We start from the raw sequence: 25,209 nt of genomic DNA, 5'->3' as shown, positions 1-25,209 counted from the left end.
TAACACATTCATTGTTTATGTGTATTTATTTCTCTTTTTTGAAAACACGTACCTAAAAAAATGTGTGCCTACATAAACAATGTTAAACAAATGTTAAGTCAGAGAGTTGAAATTACAAATAGCAAAAGCTTTCTTCAGAAAGCACAGCTGCCAAACCACATAAGGTTAGTCACTCATTTCAGTTCTGTCTACCATTGCAAGGTCCTGAATAGTTTAGCGTACCTGAGATAAAATACCAGGGGGAGAAAAGTCAAATGGATTGTGATTATTGTCCTGGAACAGATTGAACAGGCTATGGGAGAGGGATGTGAGCTGAATCCCATTTCAGCGCACAGGCCCAGGTGCCTTTCCTCCCCTCGGAAACGAAGGAGAAATCTAAGAAGGGATGGAGAAGAAAGGGTTAGAGGCAGTATTACACGCTGTAATCTGGTGCCCCTTCAACACTAGTTTATTACTCGCGGGTTTGTTCTACTCGCAACACAGAAGAAAGAGTTTATGGACTGAGTGTGCGTGCTCTACTATTTTATCTTTGTATCTTGTGTGTGCATAGCAAGGCATTATTCCCACTATGGAGGTTGGTACAATAGCATTAATTTTTCACGACACATACTGTCCTTCATTGGAAGTTAAACATATACAAAATATTTTTGATTTTGGTTAGGATTTTAAAATAGTGTATTACGATATTTTGATCATTGGTTATTTTGGTATCATTAATTTTTGGAACATTGATTAAATATATTCTATAGATACATTCAATACATGCGAGTGGTAAAACAGAAACATTTACTTGTGTTGAAACATCATAGGCTCTCTTAGCCTTTGTATTATATTTAGACTTTTATTCAACTGAAATTGTAACAGTCACATGGCATAAATAATAATATAAATGCAAATTTTTCAGCATAAATGTTTTCCCAGAGATACAGTGTTTTCACTGCGTAATATCACTGAAAGGGCTTGCAACATTTTGGCCGGAGTATTTCAAGTTATTTTGTCAACCAATCCCATACAGCCCTCATAAGTGTAGATTAACTAACAAAATGCCTAAAATGTCTTCAGACAACCTCCCTCGAAAAATCGGAGATTGTATGCCAGGATATGGACAGGATTAGAATTAAAGTATTAGAATTACATTGGTGGACAGTTAGTGGGGGATCTTTGCACACTGACAAACGGCTTATCCCGCTTTCCCCTCAGTGCACCCCCATCCAATTCAAATTCAGACTGCAGCAGGTCTAATGCAGCATGATAGCATTCCTCCTGAGAGCGGAGTACAGTCACATTCAGCCAGGTGGTAAGGAGGCCCCAGACCAGCTCTGCCAGCCATGCCATGGATGAGAGGCACCATATGTCTCCTCTGTTTTGAATCCCTGCCAGCCCACAGACTGCCAAGCAGCCATTCCACATATGTGGGGCTTGATACTAATAATCGCATGAGTTTCCCGAGGTATGCGACATTCTCAACATCACATGGGCAAATTATTGTCATTTGTTAGTCCTCAAACTGCAAAGGGAAGCGCCAACAGGGAGATTGTTGTGATGGTGGTTCGCCCCAATGATTTAGACACTCTTATATGGACAAGTGAAGTAGTGGACATGCCACCTGAAAGCCTATTAATGTCTTTGAATGGACACCATTTGTTTCCTGCATCAAGAAATCTATTAGCAACTTTGGTCGAAATGCAATGAAAAAGTTACAATTGCAACTGTATAACCTGTTGTATACAGTATTTACAATACTGGAGAATTGATCGTTTAATTTAATCAACAATAGATCTTGAAGTGTTTATTTAAACTGCTGCTTATGATTATAGCTGTGTCAGCATATCTAAACAAGGCAGCACCTGCTAATCTTGAAAGGCGGAGCTGCGGATTTGTCGCTGTTTGTCCCTAGCGTCTGCGTTGTTCCGTTTATAGTTACTACGGTTACGCCCTATCCAATCAGAAAGGTCTATACGGATGTCAATGGAAACGGCAGCCAATCGGGTTGCGCCTTGTTCGTTTGAAACGCTAGCAAGCGTCCTCCAACTGACGTGAAGTTTACAATGCTGACTGGGAAGAGTTTGCTGATTCTTCTGTAACATTGAGTGAAGGAGGTATGGCTTTTGTGCGACATTGCAACTACGGCATTTTGTTTTTCGTGGTGTTATTCAACTGACGTAAACAACTACAAACGCAGACGATACGAAACCAATTCGTTAATAACCTTTGTTTTCTTTGATTTATTCGCGTGTACTTTCACTTCCCTATACGAATACACTACATCCGCTAAATTCCCCTCCCTGCATCTTAAATCATTTATTTTCAAATAGTACGTTTGTTGAATCTATTGGATTGCTAGAGGAGGGTATCTTTCGACAGAACGAAACCAAATTCACAACAGGAAGTTAAGTTTGGCTTGTCAGTGACTCTGTTTACGAGATTAATCCATGCCTTGACCCTGCAGATGTCCTCAGACGAGGGGGCAGCAACCAGTCCAGTTCTGCCCAAGGACTCGGATCGGGGTAGCTCAGTGTCCTCCGAGCTACAGGTGAGGAAACATGTCTTTCTACAGCATGTCATCTTACAAACATGTCATACATGTGACCTTATACATGTGCTCTTTATGGGGACCTCACAGGACGAGTACGAGGAGCTTCTTCGCTTTGCTGTCGTCACGCCAAAGTTTGAAGGACCCACTTCTGCTCACATGCAGAGCTGGCTTAGCACCTCGAGAGAAGCTGCTAGACCATCTCATAGAATGGATGACGTGAAATCACAACGCCAAGCAGGTGATTTGAGCTGATTCCATACACAGTCACAGCCATGTTAATTGAACTAAAGATTTCTGACTGACACAAATGCAGAGGAGTACCGTGTGCTGCCTTCAATTATCGACTGTCATGAGGGATTTTGCGTTAGAAAGTTTGATGTTACGTTTTGAGATTCATCAAATGATACGGTTTACCCCAACCCTTGACAACAAGCACGTCCTAGCCAATCCATCAGTCGTGTCCCTTGACGCCACAATCTAAAAAGGAGCTTCAGCGCCTGAGCTGTCATGTAGTCGAGCACAGAGATGTGGATGGCAGCCAGACTGATTGGCAATGATCTGCTGGCACTCTGCCCATGCTGCTAAGTGCAGCCCCCGCACTCCCTGCTGGATTTAATTAAGATATTGACATCAGTGTTTTCCCGGATGAGAAACTGCGCTCTTCTCATTCAACATTTTTTACCAGCAGCCTTTACAAGTGTATTCACACACTTCCTGCTTACTCATCCTACGTCTTCTTACTTGTCACTATTTATTGTATTTTTTTTTAACACCATTCACAGTCACTTATGAACACCCTTGTGTGTTCAACTGTGTCTGCTTGTCTTTTCCTCTCCCACATCAACAACGTCTATCTCCTCTTCTCCAGGGGTCATACATGACGTGGCACATGACCGACGTTCAAGGCGGGTGGGGAAAACAACATCCTCCGCCCAAATGGCGGACACCCACTCACAATCTAGTGTTTGTTATGGTGAGCTTGCGCTTAAAGTATATAATATAAATACAACGTCAAAAAATTATGGTGGACACCCATTACAATCTAGAGTTTGTTATGGTGAGATTGAGCTCAAAGTATAGAATATATATGTATGTGTATAAAATCGCATCGCATATGAGAGATAGATTGCATTTAATAATTTAAATTGATTGACCCCTTGATGTGATGAGATGGAGCCCATCCTAGTGTGTTGCTGTGGTTTACCATCAGTTAAGACCACCTGTCTTTCTTTCGTCCCCCTAGTGGAGGAGCTTGCAGCCCACTCCTCTGGCGGGACCTCAGCTGGGCCCTCGGACAGGTCCCGGGCGCAGGCAGGAAGGTCCAGACAGACGAGCCCGGACTCCTGGGAGTCCGGAGGGACAGAGCGGTTCATCTCTGAGGAGAACGTCAGCAAGGTGGAGGACATCCTGGACACGTGGAGCAGCCATCTCAAGGTGAGGGCGCACTTGTCAATTAAGAAAATGACATTATTTCTTTGTGTGCGGTTCTTCTTATTATTATTATTATTATTATTATTACTATTTGGGTGGTTGAATGCAATCCTCATTAATCAAGAATAAAATAAAACCATATCTAGTGGGAAGATTTTAGAATCAAATAAGAAAATGGTTGATCTCAGTTTCACAATATAAGAGCTTTTGGGAAGAGACTTGTTAAGTAATATAAAATAATCCATTTAATTCAAATAATTTTAAAAGCTTATCGGAATGGCTGAGTTTAACTTTGAGTGAATCTGCTGCACAGTACCAAACTGTGTTTCTATTGTAATATGAACTGGATCTGGACTCCTTTATTAACAATTCTTAATCAAAATATTAATAATTAAAAAAAATGGGGGGATGGGAATTTTCGACTGTTTTCTGTGTAAACCACTGTACACCACTAAAACTAGATGGATTGAGGGGATTCTTAAAATGTTTTGAAAATGTCCTGATTACTTTGGCCCCACTGTAACAGCACGAATATTTGCATGTTCATTCCTACCCAATTTCCGTTATCGCCTCATACTTAAACCGCTATGAGCTACTGGATATTGCTTGTTGTGAGTGCACCACTTTGACAGCCTCAAACTGTGTCCACAGACAAAAGCTTGCTGGTTTAAATCGTGCATGGCCAAATTACCACAAATCTCTTTGAGAATAGAGAAAAATGTATGTTTTTATTCATTGCATTTGTTGCATCGTAATCAGCAGTATTTCATGAGAAATATGGAGTGTCTTGGAGTGACCAGCGTTTGCACAACTGTCTTCCCCAAAAGGCCATGTTCTTTTCTTTTTGTGGAAAATAACGAGGAGACAATCTTTCAAGGTGACCCAATACCTCCCCCATACATGACCTCACACTGCAGTGAACCTGCTGTGACCTCCTGGTGACCCTCTCCTTCCCCATCGCAGTCCAACGTGTTGACGGAGCTGAGGAGGTGGCGGATGGCCCTGGTGGAGCAGCACAAGCTGGAGCTGAGGAAGGAGAGGGAGCGCTGTGGCGCGCGGTCGGCTGGCCTCAGCACGGAGCTCAGCAGCCTGAAGGAGCTGCTGCAGACCTACGAGACCTCCAACCAGAGGAAGGACGAGGTATGGACAGTAGCAGTTAACTGGATGTGACGCAAGATGCTCTCTCTCGCTCGAGCTATTGGCTACAAAAGCTAGTCAATGAAGAGGTTGAATGACACTTTTAGCCAACGTAGCTTACAAGCACAAATCTAAAATATTAAACCGCTTGTCAGTGCGGTGGCCCGGTCGGCTTGGTTGTTCCGGTTAATAAATGATTGACTAGTTGAGGAGGTTTGCGTTTATGTACTGCACACACACACTGTCTTCACTTGATAAAGAAAAATCACCAGATGACGCTGAATGAGCCGAATTTGGCCGACTTCTCTCAGAATCACAGACGCAGAACCATGGGTGTTGACCTACTGCTTTTCAACGTAGAAGTATGACTTAACCTTAGGGCGATGTCCGATTGCCCTTCTCTTGTCGTTCCGCAGGTGATCAAGAATCTGAGCAAGGCGTTGGACAGACAGAAGGAAAAGATGGAGGCCATGAGGGCCTTCACCACCTGGAGGATTCAGCACAGCCAGGTCAAAGAGGAGGTAGCCACATGCAGAGAGCCATTGCTTGATAACGCTTTGCTTTAAAATGTATATTTTTTAAATGTCATGACTTGGCCATAATGCATATCTCTTTTGTACGACACCCAGATCTATGCCAGTATAAACGTACTTAATAGAGTACTTAATAAATGTGCCTCCTATATCTTTTGTGCATAGTTAGTAGTGACGCCCTTATTTCATGTGTGGCGATTTCTCATTCTGGAAGAAACTGTAGCGTACCATCATCTTAATGGCCTCCATCGTTAGGAAATGGTCTGATGGTGATGGCAATCTTGTCTCTGGCCCATTTCCCTTGCGTTTGTGTGTGTGTGTTCTATGTCGTGTGTGTGTGTGTGTGTGTGTGTGTGTGTGTGTGTGTGTGTGTGTGTGTGTGTGTGTGTGTGTGTGTGTGTGTGTGTGTGTGTGTGTGTGTGTGTGTGTGTGTGTGTGCGACTGCAAGGCGCATGCTTCTAAGCTGGCGCAGCAGCACTACCACCTGCAGCTGAAGAGGAAGGTGTGGCTGGGCTGGCACGGCCTCGTGCGGCGGCACTGGAAGGACCAGGTGGAGCGGGGGTGCCGCGCCCGGGCCGAGGAGGTGTGCGTGCGCCTGTCCGCCGACTACGAGGCCAGGATAGCGGAGGTGAGGCAGGGGAGACGCGCCGCTGGCTCCGCCCAGCGACCGACCACTGTCTGGTGCGCAGTCTGGGGACGCATACAGGGATGTGTATTGGGCTTGAAAATGAACGCAGAACCGGAGCATATCATAGGACACTGAACGGAATATACAAGTTACACACATAGTGCTAGGGCTGCTCGCTTATGGAAAAAATCAGAATCACGGTTATTTTGGTCAACATTGAAATCACGATTATTGAAACGATTATTTTTGTGTTTGAAAACACGATGCATTTTCTCTGCATTTCTCTCCAAAAAAACACGTTTTTTCCAGCTGTTCTGCAATTTCTTTAAAACATCTAATGAATAAAATTAATATTTTGGAGATCAGTTCACCCAAAACTCGAAAGTGTGATAAAAATTCGATCAATTGCACAGTCCTAATAGACAGTGCTTTTGTGCGCATAGTGCAGCACACTTCACTTCCAGTAGGGGGGTAGGGGAACTTCTAGGGGGGATATTGTTGTTTTCTTATGTCGGCGTTGAAGACAACCCCCCCCCCCCCCCCCCCCCCTGCGTCCGCAGCACTGCGACGCTGTAGAGGACGCCCAGGCCGAGATCCAGAAGCTGCGGGTGGAGCGCGACCGCTACGAAGAGTCCATGAAGAAGGCCTTCATGCGGGGCGTGTGTGCCCTCAACATGGAGGCCCTGACCATGTTCCAGCCCGGGGAGGGACGGCCGGAGCCCCCTGCAGCCACCGCCGCCACAGCAGCAGCAGCATCAGCAGCAGCCCACCACCATCACCTCCACCATCACCACAGTGAGACACACACCGGCATCACCATAGAGTAGACCCAACGACCAACTCTGGCCCGCAGTACACTGAGCTTTAAAAACGGGGTTTAGATGACTCTAAATCCCGGGCCTGTAATGAACTCACTCTAATGCTATTGCTTTCGCCGGTAAATGTCCTTGAAGGCATTATTATCTTTTTGTTTGTGCACCACTGCCTGCCGGAGATCTATTGATCAAATACGACTAGGTGGATAGAAAGCCCCCCCCCCCCACACCCAAAGCCTTGTGCTATTGGCAACAGTTAAGAATGATGGTGGAGATGGTTTTAAGAGGGGGGGTTCGGGGGAGAGATCTATTCCGGGAGTCGTCCACAGAGCAGTGCGGTGCAGTAGGTCGGTCGATGGATTTGCTCACTGAGTGGTAACCTTCACTTAACACTGGCTGATTGAAAAGGACCTCTTCAGACGCAGGGTTATGCTTGGGGTCCACGCTGTGTCGTTGCCGTCGGACCTCGTGCTATCTCCGTGTTATCTTGATTCTTTGTCCATGCGTTTTGTGTCGCGTGCGAGCGGAAGGTGCAGTTTAATTTTCCGTCCCTTTTGCCTATGACGCCAAACTATTTAACGTCATTACGGAGGGTTGAATCGGATTAAAGGGAAGGGATCTGATTATATAATTGCTTTTATACCTGTCCAGGAAGGAGACCCAGAGGGAAAAGGACTCCTAACCAGCTTATCAATTTTAGAGCGCCCTCTTTGATCTCCCCGCTAATCAATGTTGGCATTGGTCTATGTATTTTCTTTAACTTCATCCATACGCACGTGCCATGCCGCTCTCCATATTGATCATACTCTTGAAGTAGCCTCACCATTACCCGCATCAGGTTTTCATATTCAGTTAAAGGTCAACATTATTCAAGTGGAAGGTATTAAATGAAGATGATCACAACATCGACGTCGGATGATATTCAATTTGTAACATTTATTTTTGAGTAGACTTAATGATATAGAGGGTAGCTGTGGTTAAACCCTGTAGGGACGTGATTAAGCTTTAAGTTTTCAATAGTGAGCATATGCTTATCAGGAGGAGACCATCGAGATGGGATTCCGTCAACGCACATCCCTGTGGTTGACTGGAGTTCCCCCGAAGGTCGTTATCTCCTTCTTCCATATTGCCTGGCAGCCATTGGGTCAGGCTCGTTATGCACCCTGTGTTTGTGATGGGGCGTCGGGCCAGTGTTAATGATTCACGTGGTTTTTCCTTCCATCTGCAGATGCCCCGCCTCCCCAAGACGAGCTCGGCTCCAGCTCATCTGCTCAGCCGCACGACCGCCCCGCCTCCTCCGTCCGCTTCAGCCCCGTCCACTTCGACCCCCCCGCCCATCCGTCCCACGCCGCCCACCCGTCCCACGGCGAGGCCGGGCTGATGGTGAGAAGGGGTTCCGTCCCCAACGCCTGCTTTACTTCGCATCGCGGACAGGAACCCAAATAATTAGTTTCCTATTTACATTAATTAACTTCAGTGAACTCCCTTGCCATAGGCACGTCGACGAGTACCGAAAGATTACATTAACACAAAAACATCCCAGAGGCCCATAATGGTGTTGATTGAAAATAGTTTCCATATCCGTGTTGCACCTCTCTCTGACCATCCCCCTCCTGGTGTCTCCTCGTGCCAGCTGGGCTCCAGCGCCCCAGTCCCCAGACCAGAAGCGTCCACCACGGTGATCCACAGCTCCCTGCCGCTTGGGAGCCACGCAGGCGCCCTCAGACAGGTCAGACCCCCGCTCTATTCATCTCAGGGCTTCCTGCATCCTTTTGGATGGCATAACCCTGCATAGAGCAGGCTGCGACTCGCCCGCGCCTTCAAAGCACCAAACTCTGCGGTGACGCAGTTCAAACGCGGTGTATTGACTTTGAACCCCCCTCCCGACAGCAGGCCAGCGGCGGGCGGGTGGTCACCGCGGGGGTCGGCCACCAGAAGCCCTCCAAGACGGTGACGGCCCGCATCACGGCCCGCCAGGACTTCGGCCGGATCGGCCCCAGCAACCTCCACGTCGTGTCCATGACTCCGCCCATGAGCTCTGTGATCATTGAGCGCCATCAGCCGGTCTCACAGGTAACCACGTCAGCCGCTGGCATGGCGACGCTCTTCTCGGGATTAAAATCGAGGATGGGGGGGCCATTTGTTTTATTTATTAGCTGTGTGAGGTTGATTAGTCATTACAAGCCAATTAAATAGAAGAAATCAAAATAAAACTGGTGACACCTGTGTGGTGGGCGTGTCCAACCAGATGTGTGACGGATAGATCAAGTCCCCCGGCACCAACTGGTTGGCTGTTGGAGCTTTCAATCTATCCACCTCACATCTGGGTGGACACGCCCACGTGTGATTACAGCCCTCATTAGATTTATTAATGAATACTCTGCTACACGCCAGGTGGAAAAATACAGGTCCCCTTTAATGTTTGTGGTGAATAGGATGTGACTTGGTGGTGGTGTGTGTTTTCAGATCAACATCGGTCCGTCCGCGGCTGCTTCCAGGCACCCCCCCTCAGCCCTACTGGGCTACAGCCTCCCCAACGTCAGGGCCCAGAGCTCATCCTCCAGGACCCACCCCAGCACCTGCCACGTGCACTCCGTCAAAGTGGTGGACTGACACACACACACACACACACACACACACACACACACACACACACACACACACACACACACACACACACACACACACACACACACACACACACACACACACACACACACACACACACACACACACACACACACACGTTGCTCAGGTTTTCTATTTACATTTACTGTACTATGCATAAAAAAAAACACTGCTTTACTTCACATAGTACAGCATCAAGCAGACGTCAGGATAAGCTTTTTTTCTATTAATTTATTGACAAGAGTTATCCAGTGTATTTGAAGTTAGACATAATTTATACAGTATATATATCTTTTTTATTTACATTTTAACAGTTCATTTTACATGAGTGGCATGTTTTAAATAATGGTAAAGTCTAGGTTTGGCTGCTTTGGTGAGTTTTGTAGGGCTGCTCTCTTGCACACCTAAGCTTAAGTTTACAGTGCAAACCCCAATGCAAGTCATATACGAATGTATAAATTATCTTTGCTTTGTTCTGTAATAAAACATTGTGTACAGGCCAATCGATCAATTAAACAAAGCATTGAAATACCTTGTTGTAAATTGTGTGAATTAATTTGATCTGGCTCAGGAAATGTTGCAATTCTTACTGCTGCTGCTCTTCGTCTCCTTCCGGAGCTTATCTGCATAGGGAACACTTGGTAAACATATGCAACAATATGCTATTCCTCATGCGTATGCATACCATATAAATCTGAAACTGGACGCAATACGCAAGTCTTGTACCTGCAGCTGCCCTGTTGGAGGTGCTGATCAGGCCCTGGTAGAGTTCCTTGGCAGGGCTCTTGCCAGCTAACTCCACCGTGTGGAGCCAGATCAGCAGCATTCTGTTGCCGTGCTCCCGGTAGCTCTGCTGGCCTGCGGACAGAAAACACACAAGTCCTGCGAGACCAGTCTACTAGCTGTAAAAGAAAAAAAAACATCCAAGATACGTATACTTGATAGACAGCTAGCCCATTTAGTAAGTCATGGATAGAAAGAATGGCTATTGATACACTTTTAGCAAACCCTTTCATCCAAAGAGACAACAGTGCATTTAAATGGGAATTGGACACAAAACCTTTAGGCTTGGAGTCCAACACTAGTTTAGCCACTACACTATCCTGCCCCCATTCAACCTGATCAACCGGATAAAGACCTAATAGATTAAATTGTCTCATCCCCTAAAAAAAACGACCATTGTATTGTGTTTGATACACTACTGCTTGAGGTGCCTAGTAGTAGGATGTAACTCATGGACGTCTTCAAAGGGACAGGGAAATGTACCAATTAGGAGAAAGCGTTTTGCATTAATGTGTAAGCCACTGGCTCTGTCGACGCCAATTATCTCTAGAAAAAGGTTACTCTTTGCCTTAGGTACCTCTGGATAAACATTGCTGATTATTTTCATGATGCGTTTTCTTTCCCCCCCGATCCTTACCCTGAAGCTGACCTTTATCACACCAGCCCCTTATCTATTATTCAGCTGTTCACTGGAGATAACCACATCAAACCTCATAGCTAAACATCAGGGCAAAGGTTTAGGTATGAGAGGTTTAGGTTGACACTCAGGGCCGACCCTTAGTCTCAACCTAAACCTCTCTTACCTTTACCCTGATGAGTAGCACTTTCAACACATCGTGACCTAAAGCAGACGGCTAAGACCTCGGCCTTTGGTAGAAGCTGTAGCTTCACCTGTCCACTGCGCTTCGATGGCCTCCACCTGCTCCCTGGTGAAGTCCCAATGCTCGGCCAGTCTCTTCCAGTCCTCTGGTTTCAACAGCCCGTGTGACAGGTGCCAGACGGTGGAACGAAACTGCTTGGTCTCCTGACGGTGGTCCAACTTAAACGTCAGCGGACACTGGCTGTGAAGATCCTCATTAAGCTCTGGATGTGCCTGAAAGGGCAATCAAATCATGTCATTACCTTGAGAAAGGCCACACAGTGCAGAGTATACACAGACAGGGTGTGTAAACCCCCCCCCTCCCCTCACACGCACACACACATCTCATAATCTAAGCAGCAATGCGGAATGTCATGAAGGATAAGGAGGAACAAATACAGGCTTAATCACATTGACAGTACAATCACAGCCAGCTGCAATAACATGATTGGGAATTCAACGAAAGGTGACGAAAGGAAATGGATCATCTGGAGATTAATTTAATCACTGTTTTCCCGGCACCTACATTTTGGATTATTAATGACACGTGCAGACAGCTCCACATGTCGAGAAGAATGGTAGTGTGAACCTCACCTCCTTCCATGCGTTGTACCGCTCAGCCTTGATGATCATGTCAACAATGGCCACCTCGTCCGCCCTGGCCGCCACCCCCAGGGCCGTCTTATTGTGCTGCTCCACGGGAGAGGAAGCATACTTTTGGTGGTTTTAACGCGCCACACCAACAGTTTCAAGATTAAACATGTAAACTGTGTGTATTGTAAATGGGGCTCAATGTATGTTGAGTTTGTGCTCCTCCTTTGATAAATAGACTAACTTTAGCCTCAACCGCAGAAAACTGCAAACATGCCGGAGAGTTGACGATCCGGTATGTACATTTTTTTTTAGTTTTACTAAAAAACTTTACATACCAGATCCTAAACTCGTCTTACCTTGTCGAGTAGGGTAAGGTCCACACCAGCTTTTACAAGCATCTCCACGATGTCTACTCTCCCCAGCTCGGCTGACAGGTGCATCACGGTCTGGGATCTCTGTGAGCGGGACGCAGACCGGTTTCAGTTCAACCTCACAAGCACATCTCCCAAGAATGGCCCGCAAAGCCTTTGTGCAAGCAGGATTTCTGATCAAAAACACACTTTCTAAAAAGAGAGCCGATTAATGTCATAATTGTCAAAAACGTAAGGTGTAGCTTCGGAGAACCCACCTTGTCAGCGACATTTATGTTGCAGCCGGCCTCCAGTAACATATGGATGGCGGGGATGTGAAAGTTCTTCACCGCCAGGTGAAGAGGAGCCTCCAGGTTCTGAACAAACACAAAACAACCCCTCTCTGGTCAATCTCATGAAGGCGTAAAGCGGCGTGCTGGCATGAAACACATTGATCACGCAGGTCAATAGGTTGACACCTACTTGCACGTTGATGTCGATAAACCTCATACCTGATCCTGGAAGTCTGTCTGGGCATCGTGGTCCAGGAGGAGTCTTAACAACGACGTGTCCCCCCTCTCTGCAACGGAATGTAGAGGGCTCCTTTTGGTCTAGGGGACAGGAGAGGGTTTCACATTGACAGAGGGGGAGACATGCTAGTGGGCAGTGTGAGGAGCTTTTTAGGAAGGACACCGTATAGCAGCGGTCTTCATTGAATAGAAGTAAAAGTCAATGACTTTGACAGATTGAGTAATGGGGGGTGGAGGGGGAGCTCTACCAAGGTGACGATGTTTGGGTTGCAGTCGGCCTGGAGAAGGACCCTCACACACTCCTCGTGTCCCCTCTCAGTGGCCAGGTACAGGGCTGTCTCTTCAGCCTGCAACACACCAAAAACAACCTTCTGCTACAGTGGAGGAAAGCACCGACAACCGTAGCACACCGGGGGTTCACTCTATAAGAGCCAACTTCTCTCACCTTGACGTACTTTCAAACGTCCTTATTGAATTCAGCTTTTTAAAACTTGTCAGCAATGTTATAGATTGCATGAAGTTATTATCTGCAGTATTCATCAGATTTTGGGCAACTTGTCTGTCACACTTCATCAATACTAATCCAGTGTTCAATCCAGTGTTCTGTAAATGTAGTATGAGTCACTATTCAGCAGAGGATTAGCCGATAGCCACACGCCACCACAAGGGACATGAAGCCCGATGGCAATAGCGACATGGTTAACATTGATCGCCTACCATATTGATTTCATCCCGGGTCTCGAAGCTCTCCAGCAGCCTTCCCACCTCGTCAAAGTGGCCGTGTCCAGCTGCTAAATGCAGGGGTGTGTCACCGTTCTGACAGAAACGGGAAAGAGATGGCTCGTCAAAGTGACTGTGTGTGAGACAATAGGTTCTCAAATGACAACGGCACAATGTGCACCAAGATGCATACAAGAAGAAAAGACATTCAAACCTTGTTGGGTCTAGTCGAGGCCATTTCATAAGCCGGTGACATTAGCATATCTAGTACCTCCAAGCAGCCACATTCTGCGGCCAGCGCGAATGGAGTGTGCCCCATCTGGTTGTGGAGGGTGGAAATCCAGAGGCAAACTAAATAAGCCTGCTTTACAATGCAGGTCAACCACACTGTGAACATCTGGGTGTTTGGGGCACAGAGCATACCCCGTCCGGCTTGTCTAGCTCCTTCATCTGCAGGTCCTCGATAATGTATTGCAGAACTACAGAGTGGTTGTTTATGGCAGCGCAGTGGATGATGTTTAACCCTTCCTAAGGGAGACGTTCAATTGGAAAGCAGAAATACTAATGAAAAGGACGCCAGGGAATATAAATATACTTGGTTACAACTAAGTAGCATGCAGCACACGTCAAAACGGTTTCTGCAGTACGTAAATGTTTAGTTCTACGTGTAAAACCGGATTATTTTTTGTTAATATTAATGGAAACATTGGTAAAAGGATGACAATATTTGGAATCATGTTGTGGTTATCATGATTCCCTTTGTCTCAACGACCAAAGGACTAGATATTCTCCTTAACAGTTTTCTTTACATTGTTACAAATCTTTTGGTCGGCTCCAGCCCGGACCAACAGCTTCAGGATGTCCAAACAATCGAACCAGGCCGCCAGGTGAATAGGTGCTACACCGTGCTGAAGGGGACACAACGACACACAGCCGGGTGGTGAGGTGGGACTGGTGGGTCAAGCAGGTAGAGGTGTTAACATTATGTGGTTCTGTTTGGTAGAAGTCTTTACAATGTCCTTTTGGTCTACTTTGACCCTCCACAGCAGAAGAAGTTCCACCGCTTCCTTGTTGTTGCCGGCCACAGCGAAGTGAAGGGCAGTCCTGTTATGCTGGGTTGAAAAGAACAATGACAAGCTGCCATTATGGTCTGCCAGGGGAACTGAGGGAATCACAATATATTTTTCCATCTTACAATATTCTTTGGTGTCAAGTGGGGTGTTTTGTGTTGGCCATGTTTATACAGCTTGAATGAAACAACTTGGTAAAACCCACAGGGCAAAGTATCTAACATGCACCTTTTGTAGCATCTGGTTTTTTTTTCTTCACAAAAGCAAAAATAAAAAACATTTTATTCAATTAAAGATTAAGTTAGATTGACCAGTAAATCAGCTATAAAAAGACTATTTCCATATGTGGCTGTTCCAGGATCCCTGGCATCCACTCACCAAGTTCTTTACATTGGCATTTACTCCCCGGCCCCACAGCTTCATGGCCTCAACGTCATTCCGCTTGGCTGCTTCGATTAACTTTATCTCTGTCTCAAGCACTGCCCAATGACAACGAACCACGATAACATATACTTTTAGGGAAAGTGAGGTTATGTGCAGTTATGGTACATTGAATATTATTCATGGTTATAAATACGCTTTAATACATTGCAGCACAACTTAACTTATTTTGACCATTTATGGACAATATCGTTCTTTCATTACAGTAAAAAAAATCTTTGCCTATGCCATAATTTACTATGCAGCCAAAATAGATGAAGATGAATCACAATTAAATCCAACAAGATAAACCTGAGTCCCACAATGTTCTCCCCCTTGTGTATACTCTCCCGTGAGTGTACTCACACATCTCATTGATGTTGAAGCTGGACTTCTCTGGTTCCTTTGCCTTTCCTCCTTTGTGTGGCCTCTTCTGCTGTATAAAGCCTGAAAACCCCGCTATCGTCTCCTCTCTCAACCATGTTGAGGGGTTTAGAGTCGCCTTAGTCCCGGCAGGCCGACCTAGCCTTGTGTTCAGTGCCATAGCTCTTCTCTCCAGTGAGAAAACAATTCACTGCGGGATACTTCACTGGTCTTTTCACCGTCTGTCAGGAAGTTACTCCTCAGAAACACACGATCAGAAACGTTGACTAAAAGCTCCAAACTTCTGTGTGACTTTACACAAGTGTGGAAAGGACCCGCCTGATTTACGAGAATGAAGAGACTACTCCCACTGTGCAGGAAGGTAGCACTCTATTTGCACTAGCTTTATTTGTACAGGTAAGTCTTGAAAATACACTACACAGAACACACACAACAACGACTGACTGCTTCTGTACATGTTGATGTATGACACTTGACACAGTAATGCCTTGTTATGTTCATTTATTTTGGACACGCAGAATTATAAATTAGGAAATAAATACAATAACTTCATATTATTAAACATCATTATTATATTCTACGCAATCAATATTGCAATTGAAAAGGATTATTGGCTCAATATCTATACAAATAAATACATCTTCATACCATACCTTGATTACATCATTAACGTAAGACATACATGGGGCAAAACCACAAACTTGTCTTTTTGGTGGAGAGATAAATATATATATATAAAGAATGCTTGAACTCTCAGTGCACACATAGATAAGCCTTCAATATATATGCATAATACCCTAAAGGGTATGTTCTCTATATTGCTTTGACAGATATGAAACTCTAGCTTCTACTAAACTATCAACTTATATTCGTCAATAATTTATATCTCAAGCACTGAGTTTATGGATAGGATACAGTAAGGCCATAGATATTTGACAGTTACTTATTATTATTTGTTTGAAAAATATAAATGTATTTTCTTACTTTACATTTTGAGATAAAAAACACTTGATTGCTGTTACAATTTTTTTCCATTAATGTAGATAGTTTCCAGTCCACTGCATAGTAAACTAATGTATTTATGTAAAATCTATAATTTGAAATTGCTGAGGCTATACATTATTGAACAAACTTTTTGTATTTGTTATACTAGACAACTGACTTTTGGGTTCTGATGCTTTAACCACTGAAGGTTTGGTAAAAGATAATATCAAATTAGAAATCCTCCATCTAACTTATAGACCCTTTTCAGAGGCATCATCATAGGATGCTCCTTTTTTTATGCTAGTTTATCTTAAACTAGGTAAGACATCATACATTGACCATGGCACGTGGCCCTGCTACAAAAAAGACCCTTAATTAGTGCACTGAGTGACACCTGGGTTTTCCCGACAATAACCTCTGTCAAAAGGGTCTGGAGTTATACGTGTTCATGCTGAGGTCAGAGACCGCAATGAGCTGTCAGTATCCTTACTGGAGTCCATTGTGTCACATGAAGAACTTGTCAATGGTGTTCTGGGAGCCCCGGCCTTTGGCTTTCTTAGCAGGAGGGGAAGCAGGTGGGCCTCGCCTGTAACGCAAGCATTCAAATAGATCACATTCATTAATAAAGTAGAAAACAATTTTTTTCCACAGAAGATGTGGTGATTGCTGCAGTTGTGAAATGTTTGTTTAATAGCTGAACTCAAGTAAAGATATTTGAACCAATTTCAAGGTTGAAAAAAAAGAAGTAGTGTTAGTTATTATTTTTTAAACATAGCCTACCTCATTGTGTGCGGAAACAGCCTTATTATTTATTCACAAAGAATGCCATTTATTTGAGAACCGACCATTGATGATTGAGCGGTTTACCTTTTGCTTTTGCCTTTGTTTGGTCGTGCCGTGTGTAGTTCTGTGAGTGAAAAGAAATGGATCACTGTCTAAAAGAGACACAACTGAACCACATCTTCAGGGAGATAAATAATGCAGCTGCTCAGGCAGGTTTAAGAGCAAGCTGGGACGGTCAAACACTCCATTGTGGAGAAGAGTGAATAGGTTCGAAAGTGATTTAACCGTCTCCAGAGCTGGCCAAAGGATGCCCAACGGTGTCAAATAAGATGTCTCTTCTCTGTGGGAATCAATACACACACTTTCCACCCTACCACAGTGAATGGCAATGAAACAGACCCCCACCATGTAAAAATAATACAAACGTACATAAATAAAACTAAATGCCTCCCATTCTGTAAACCAATGTTACTTGGAAACATTTTGAATGGCATCGTAACTACAATCCTGTAGTGAGTTTAACTAATCACAGGTCAATTTAGGGAATACTGTACAAAACCAGCGAAATGCACCGAAGTTGAGACACATTTAGCACAATATTATTCTCACTGCAAGGCTATGTTTCACTTAGACGAGCATGGCACTGGCCTGACTCAACACACCTGACTCACCTTGCCCCCTTTTAGCCGTGACCGGAGGTCGCATAGTAGAAGACGATGAGGATGGTGCGAGCATGTGCAGCACCTCCTGGTTCAGACAGAGGTCGACGTGGTGATTGAAGACGGTGAGGTCATGGGTGTTCTGGGGGACCTGACACACAGGGCAGATGAGGGCGGAGCCTTCGTGGCCGGGCGGCGCCTCGAGGCGTGAGCTCTGCGTTGCTGGGTCACCGCGGTGCGACGAAGAGGCCCTCTGAGACGAATGCACCCTTCTAGAGCCGTGGTGGTCCATCAGGGGCTCGTCTCCGCTGCGCCGTTCCTTAGCGCCTGGATCCCCCGTGTCCTCCGCCCGAGTTACACTAGGACCACGTAAAGCGCCACACGTCTTAAAAGCACTGAGGGCGTCCTCCGGGTTTGACCTCTTCTGCCTCTCTTCGTTCTCGCCTTTCTCCGGGACCCCCTCGTCTATGACGGTAAAACCCTTCGGACCTCCATCTCCGTCCGACTCCGAGTCCGTATCTGTGGGTGTCTCAGTGGCGACACCGCTGAGACACAGGTCTATGTGTCTGTTGAACACGTGGAGGTCCGTGGTCCTCACCTCCCCAAAGCACACGGGACAGGTAAGGGTCTCAGGGTCCGGGGCCGCGGCGCCGGAGGTGGAAGCGCTGGCCTCTGGGGGGGCCACACGGACAGGTTCCTCACGGGTGATGGATGAGTTTCCACTTGATCCCCAAAGACCTTGCGCTGACTCATGCATCTCTATCGCGGCGCCACTGCTCTTTGGATTGTCCGTTGCTGGCTGGGTAGACCCAGAGCAAACACTGCCCCGCCCTTTGTCCGGCTCGCTCAGGCTCTTAACCTGGAGACTCAGCTTCTTGGCGTAGGCCTTCTGGAAGAAAGATTGTGGCTGGTTCTCACCGGCCACTGAGACTTGTGCCCCCGTCTGCCCTGCCGCCCATGGGAGACCCTGTAGCTTGGGGACTTTCTGGGGCAGCTGCTCCAGTATATGACTGCAAGCAGGGGGAGGACGCTCCATGGGGAGGTGGGAGGCCGTCTCTTTCACGGAGTTTGGAACGATACCATGGGACGGGCCGGAGGAGCCCTGCTGGAGGAAGCCCACAATGCTTTTCTGCTGGGGCTTCTTGTCATCTGCGCTCACAAAGGTGGAGATTCTAACGCCTGCATGCACAAAGTTACATCATAGGTACTAGTTAAAAACATTGGTCAAATGAAAACAAAAGCAGCACTTACGGTAATTTAATGCAGTTTATTTCGAAATGCATGCAATCAGTCAACCTCATCAACTAGAATGCTGCTGCAATGTTCAAAGTTCAAAATAAGCTTTAATTTCAATTTCTAAAAATGTGCCTAACAAATAGTGGTATCAAAATTTCATTTGTCTCTGACCTGTGGTGCATTTGATATACAAGGAGAAAATTAATAAAATGTAATAAAATCAGTAATATTAACGATAAATAAAATCTAAAATGGTGCAAAATAGTTCTGAGTAGTGCAAAGGTATGCAAAACAAAACGGTTTATATAAATAAAGTTAAAAAGCAAATGTAATGTAAGTAATGTAACCTCTGCAGACAGATAAACTCCATTACCCATGAGCCTCAGCTGGAGCCGCTGAGGACTGACATTCTCTATCTCGGTTTTCAAGAGATCCTTGGCGGCGGCAAAAATCTCATCAGTCGTGGCGACGGCACAGGGCAGAGTGCACGCCCGGGACTTCACCTCAAACTTCACATTCTTCAGCTTCAACGTTATCGTTTTACCCTGGAAGAATATCCCGAAAGAAATACAGTTGATGGACTCATTTTCTGCTTAAGCAAAAAAGGTATACACCATTTCTCAAGGTGTGACAAAAGCACTGCAACATTACGCCCGCTCAATAGTCAAAACACTGTATAGGCAATGACATTCAATGAATATAAATGGCAATCTGTGTCATTCCGCCGGTTAATTTGTCAGAATACACTTTGTAACTAATGGGTCGCAATGCGTTTCCCTGGTTATGTGATCATCTCCCAGAGACACATTTCGAAGGCTGATAGTCCCCTGCAGTCTCCTTAATGGCCCTCCATTTCCTCCATCTCTCAAAGCCCATTGGGGCTGCAGGCAGGGGGGTGATGGCCATGCGAAGCCCCCCGGCCTTCCTTCCTTCAATCGATTGTGAGGGGAAACGATCAAGATGGCAACTGCATCACATTCAGCCTGAACTGCAAGCGAGATCACGTGCCGCTGTGAGTGGTGTCGCGTAGTGAATTTCCCTCACTAAATATAACCATTTTAATTGATTCTGGATTGTGGAACTGCCCTTTTGTGGTTAGACAACCATACTCTTTTCCCCTTGGGACAGTTCCAGAGATGCAATCTCCCTGCACTTTCTTCCTATCCATTTCGTTAGTCTTACAAAGAAGGACTTTAAGAAAGTCTCAGCTAATAGTAATAATATTTAAATGTTTCAGCTGGTCTTCAAATGTTAGCCTATCAGCTTCCCCTGAAACAGTGACTCTGAATGTAGGCCTGAGGCTACACAAATACGTGTGGTGTCACATGTCACACGAGAGTCGTTCCCCACCCGGAGTCCTTCCTTCTTCATGTCCGCTGCCAGGTCTTCACAGAGCTCCCTGCACAGAGACAGCTGCTCCTCCACCACACTCATCTCCCTAAATGTTCTGCGCCAGTCAGGGTGCCGTGGATAAAGAGTGCGTTGAGACGCACAGAGAGACAAAGAGCATGATTAGGAGAGTGTTAGCCGCAGGAATCCTTGTTGTTTTGTTGTTGTTGTTGTTGCTGAAATATACCTTTCTGTACTCATGCTTTTCCTTTCTCCATCCCTGTATCCAGGTTCACCAAAGCACCAGACAAAGTTTTCCGTTAGAATCTTGACAAATGTTAACAGGTGCCTCATATGAAATGTGTTTTCAATGTTTGTATGCGTGCATTTCTATGCTCTAAGGCATAGAGCATAGATATTATCCATGCATGCAACATAGGTCACATAAAGCCTATGCGATCAGGTCGAAGCCGCAGAGGTGTGTCCCAAAGACGTAATACACTTTGAGATGGAGTTCACTGTTGTAATCGAAGCGGGGATCAATTGCAAAGCGCGTCACCTTTCCATGTGAGTGGAGCCTAGACCCAAGGAAATCCTCATGAAGTGATGCCACGCCGTCTCTGAAAACATCAGGGAGAGCAGAGCCATCTGCTGGCCAAGATGAGCACAGGTAGTGATGCCCAGACTGCTCAGCATCTTCTCACTTACTTTCCCTATGCCAGAAACCTGGAGAAATACCAACAATTATACTTTAAAATGTATATACAACTCCTCACATTTGCCGTTAAGTCCAACCCCACAATATTCACACCATTATAATTGCATGACATTTTTTGGATTAGTGGCTCAAATGTTGTAGTTTGAAAATCGGTTTATACTTTGCGGACTGGCAGGGTCTGGATGAAGTCCATGACTGCCTCTCTGTTGGAGGGGACTCTGTACTGGCCGTTGGGCTTGTTTTTGTCACTGCACACCTTGGCAATCATCGTGTTTGGAGCAATGCCTGGAAGCAGGAAACAACAGTACTGAAAGCTCATGACTCATAACGCTGCAGAATACACTACAGGTACAGATAGTAAAATAGTAATAGTTTCATAGCAATAAAATACGAACATGAATTTGATTGTTGCTACGACTATAAAAGTGCCAAGCACATAACACAGTAATCCTGGTGCTGATCTTCAGAAGGATTCAAGAAGACAGTAGAAACAAATTAAATTCATTTTTATTTCTATAGCCCTTAATCCCAGTTACAGTCCCAGTTAAGGGTTTAACTGGCCATATATTGATGACATTCCCCTAACCCTAGCCCCCCAGATGCCAAGAAGAAACTCCCTTAATTAGCAAGGAAGCAATCCTTGCTAATTAACCATTCCTCACAGGGATGGTTAGGGGTGCAATGGTAAAAGCATACATTTTAAATCAGAAACTGTAGAAGACAGTACATCGGGCCAGAAGACACTCAGCACTTCACCTGCACTGGCGGTCAGTGTGGTCTTCTGCTCGATGCGGAAGCGCATCTCCCTCACCGCCTCCTCCACGCAGGTCCCAAACACCTCCGAGCCTCCACCAGACTCCACCTTCTCACCCGAGGGAGGCAAGCTGGGCGTGCTACTGGGGCTGTCCTCAAACAAAAGGGGGGAGAGGTTCTCCACGCACGGCTCAGACTCCTGGGGAACTTTGCTTTGCAGTTCACCTTCACATGCCGAGTAGGCCGGGTCGGGAAGAAGAAGGAAGAAAGTCGGGAACAAGGCATGGGGAAGCAGATATGGATGAGAAAGCCCGCCTTCTTACAATATTACTGCTGTTATTTGAATGACTTGAAAGATGAATATCACTGATGCAGAGCAGATCTGGCCAGTCAGTTACTCTGTCAAAATGTTTCCATGGCACATTTCTGCATACATTTCATGCATAAAATAAATGGAAGTAAAGTTTAGATGATGCTGATCACACACACAAAAGGCCACCATGCTATTAGTAGGGCAGGTGTTGCTACGTAAATAGATGGAAAATAATCCTCCTGTCCTGTAAACAAGCACTACCTGTCTCAGTGATGTCCGTGTGCAGGCAGTGTGTACGTAAGGATTCGGGCCAGCTAATCCTCTGTTCCAGGTGGTCTGTGAAATCCAGATAGGCCTCGTCCAAACTCATGGGCATGAAATTAGGGTCATACGCTGCAAAGATCTTTCTGATCTAACAAAAGTATGATAAGGAGTGAGCTGTTTGTTATGACATGTCGCAAGAGGCCAATAAGCTGGTCCAATATTCAATTGTATCACAAGTTTTGCAACTTGGGAGATATTCGCTTATATCTCTAATCAGTTTTTACATTTAGAGCAGAAACTGGGTCATTCATTTTCCTACTAGTATAGTTACAGTAGCCGTCAAGTTTTGATATTCAGTGGGCACGTAATGCAATTCATAGTCAAGATTTGGTTTGGAAAGTAGTATTAACAAAATTATATCTAACCAGAGTATTAATACGTTGTGTTCATATACATATAATTGTAGCATGCCCTACACAGTATACCTATCGCGTTGTTGTCATCTTATTCCTGTTGTCAATAGAGTAACAGTATGGGGTGTTAGCGGTATTAAAGCTCACCTCATTGCTCACAGCTCTGTATTTATCAAAGTTGCATGGGACAATGACCAGATTGGGGCAGAGCTTTTTGGCGATGAAGCCTGGCATTGCAGCACGAACACCAAATTTCCTTGCATGGTAATTCGATGTTGACTGAAAAGAGGAAAGAGTAGGCTATGCTCACAGTTTTTTTGTGGGTTTTAAATATCTGATCTGCAAGCCATCCACTGTAAACATCCCTGAAGGGGTTACCATTCTGCCACATACACTACCGTCCAAAAGTTTGGGGTCATTTAGAAATGTCCTTATTTTTTAAAGGGAAAAGCAGGTATTTTCAATGAAGATAACATTTAATTATTCAGAAATACCATCTAGACATTGTTAATGTGGTAAATGACTATTCTAGCTGGACTAATCAGCCGTCTGATTCTTAATGTAATATCTCCATATGTCTACAGAGGTCCATTTCCAGCAACCATCACTCCTGTGTTCGAATGGTACATTGTTTAGCTGGTCGTGTTAAAAGGCTAATTGATGATAAGGAAACCCTTCTGTAATTGTGTTAGCACAGCTGAAAACTATGAATAAAAGTGTGAGTTTTTATTGGAAAAAAAATAATTCTCTTGGTGATCCCAAACTTTTGAACGGTAGTGTACATCCTCGCAGTAACATCTCCACTTACGAGCATGCTCATGGATCCCACAGCCATAGGTTTGTCCTTCAGCTCGGGGCAATCCCTCATCTCCACCGCGGCATAGAACGCATCCATGTCCACGTGCACGATGAGACGGCTGAGATCTCGACTCATGTCCAGCTCATTCACCATCTTCTCTACCTGCAGGTAGAGAAGATGGTGAATGAGTACGACGTTACTGGTCCAATAATGGGCCTACTTGTGCATGTGTAGGTAGGGAAGGTTCACCGTGACCTCAACATCTCTTCACCTGAGTGTGTGCTTTCTGAAGCTGCTGTTCGGTGATCTGAGCCCTCTGGAGCGTCATCTTTTCAATGCGCTGGTTCACCTGCAGCTCTTTTTTAGCCTCATTCTCATAGAACCTAGAGCCCTAGGGAAACACGGCATAAAGGGATTCTTCTTTTAAATTTTCTTAAAAATGTATTGAAAAACATTTTAATGTATGATGGAGCAGCAAATAGTGTGTACTTCATGTTACCTTTGTTGACGTATTATGTTGACGTATTATGTTATTTAGGATGAATATGTTGAATCTCTCATGCGTGTGTGTGTTTATATGAGCATTTGTGTGTGTATACGTGCATGTGCGTGAGTGTGTGTTGGACTCACTACGGAAACTATATTGACAGCCCCTAGGCAAGAAACATGTTGTAGGTTTTCATGTTTACCTTTGAGGACTCAATGATGATCTTGTTGATTCTTTCCCGATCGAGACCTTCCATCCCAGCCTTGTTGTCATTAAGGGCCATTCTGGAGAGGAAGCCACCCCCATCTGCAGAGGTACTCTCCATGCTATGGCTGGAAGTCATTATATTATGTTCATCCAGGGAACACATCATTGGTCACGTATTGTTACTGATTCTGATTAATGTGACAAGCATCAATTGCCATACTTCCAATTTATTGCTTTAATTGTCGATAGATATGGGCATGTATGTACACATTCACTGTATCTCCTCTACACATATGAAATCCATAAACGATCATAAACTTTAAACTTTCTGGCGATGTAGCTACTATCAAGTAGCATCCGACATGTAAATATGCTAGCTATAAAAACAAATAACTGATAGTTAGTCAGATCTACCAACCCACCTTTTGAAACGTTCTTACGGGTTTTAAAGACGTTCAACAATGTTTATTTGAATTTGTGGCGTAGTCTTGCCATTTCAGCAAACTGGGGGAGTGTTGTCCATTCCGAGGAGTTCAAGGAAACCTTTTCTCCCACAAGTCACTGATATCCTTTCATTGTGACACAAAAGTAATTAAATATGTTATCCAAGGCTTTCAATGTACATACAAACTGGAAACCCCACGGCTGGGTCGACAACACAACCATGGGAGGCTGGGTATATGGTGTGGACAGCAACGACTTCCTGACAACTTGGTCTGACGCGCTCTTTACTGCCCTCGGTTGGTCAACACATGAAACGGCACCGCCAGTGTTCTGAAACGGGATTACTTTTGACAGCGCTACAAAGTTAACGAGAAGTCGGAAAAAAATACACAATTTAGGTAG

General features: G+C 45.1%; 3 protein-coding genes across 7 annotated transcripts; 1 reads left to right on the top strand and 2 right to left on the bottom strand.

Moving 5' to 3' along the window:
* Positions 1-1,969: 1,969 nt before the first annotated feature.
* poc5 (POC5 centriolar protein homolog (Chlamydomonas)) lies at positions 1,970-10,239 on the top strand. 2 transcript variants are annotated; one of them, XM_060054223.1, is made up of 13 exons: positions 1,970-2,099; positions 2,450-2,533; positions 2,624-2,774; positions 3,405-3,509; positions 3,780-3,970; positions 4,931-5,107; positions 5,521-5,625; positions 6,086-6,265; positions 6,826-7,060; positions 8,309-8,463; positions 8,714-8,809; positions 8,974-9,153; positions 9,547-10,239. In XM_060054223.1, exons 2-13 carry the CDS (start codon positions 2,450-2,452, stop codon positions 9,691-9,693), a joined length of 1,806 nt encoding a protein of 601 aa, XP_059910206.1. In that variant the 5' UTR covers positions 1,970-2,099; the 3' UTR covers positions 9,694-10,239. The 2 variants fall into 2 exon arrangements, with proteins under 2 accessions (XP_059910206.1, XP_059910205.1); XM_060054222.1 differs by having other exon boundaries at positions 8,971-9,153.
* On the bottom strand, positions 9,559-15,768 carry ankdd1b (ankyrin repeat and death domain containing 1B). Of its 2 annotated transcripts, XM_060054225.1 has the most exons (16): positions 15,401-15,768; positions 14,993-15,093; positions 14,558-14,656; positions 14,354-14,452; positions 13,968-14,072; positions 13,759-13,863; positions 13,542-13,640; positions 13,073-13,171; positions 12,807-12,905; positions 12,573-12,671; positions 12,301-12,399; positions 11,945-12,040; positions 11,383-11,584; positions 10,435-10,566; positions 10,241-10,331; positions 9,559-9,689 (listed from the first exon to the last, which is right to left on the bottom strand). In XM_060054225.1, the coding sequence occupies exons 1-15, from the start codon at positions 15,576-15,578 to the stop codon at positions 10,276-10,278; spliced, it is 1,668 nt and encodes a 555-aa protein (XP_059910208.1). In that variant the 5' UTR covers positions 15,579-15,768; the 3' UTR covers positions 9,559-9,689; positions 10,241-10,275. The 2 variants fall into 2 exon arrangements, with proteins under 2 accessions (XP_059910208.1, XP_059910207.1); XM_060054224.1 differs by lacking the exon at positions 9,559-9,689 and having other exon boundaries at positions 9,920-10,331.
* A 134-nt stretch (positions 15,769-15,902) lies between these two features.
* Positions 15,903-25,083, bottom strand: polk (polymerase (DNA directed) kappa). Of its 3 annotated transcripts, none has more exons than XM_060054209.1 (15): positions 24,786-25,083; positions 24,359-24,488; positions 23,941-24,060; positions 23,679-23,831; positions 23,018-23,149; positions 22,455-22,605; positions 21,884-22,105; positions 21,288-21,412; positions 20,969-21,135; positions 20,657-20,689; positions 20,431-20,527; positions 19,454-19,625; positions 17,848-19,023; positions 17,270-17,309; positions 15,903-16,988 (listed from the first exon to the last, which is right to left on the bottom strand). In XM_060054209.1, exons 2-15 carry the CDS (start codon positions 24,479-24,481, stop codon positions 16,907-16,909), a joined length of 2,793 nt encoding a protein of 930 aa, XP_059910192.1. In that variant the 5' UTR covers positions 24,482-24,488; positions 24,786-25,083; the 3' UTR covers positions 15,903-16,906. The 3 variants fall into 3 exon arrangements, with proteins under 3 accessions (XP_059910192.1, XP_059910193.1, XP_059910191.1); XM_060054210.1 differs by having other exon boundaries at positions 17,857-19,023; XM_060054208.1 differs by lacking the exon at positions 17,270-17,309 and having other exon boundaries at positions 17,857-19,023.
* Between the last annotated feature and the right edge of the window lie 126 nt (positions 25,084-25,209).

Source organism: Gadus macrocephalus, chromosome 6 (assembly GCF_031168955.1).
Source record: "Gadus macrocephalus chromosome 6, ASM3116895v1".
Classification (NCBI taxonomy): domain Eukaryota; kingdom Metazoa; phylum Chordata; class Actinopteri; order Gadiformes; family Gadidae; genus Gadus; species Gadus macrocephalus.
The sequence above is the reverse complement of the archived record's forward strand: the minus strand, read 5'-3'. Positions and strand labels throughout refer to the sequence as shown.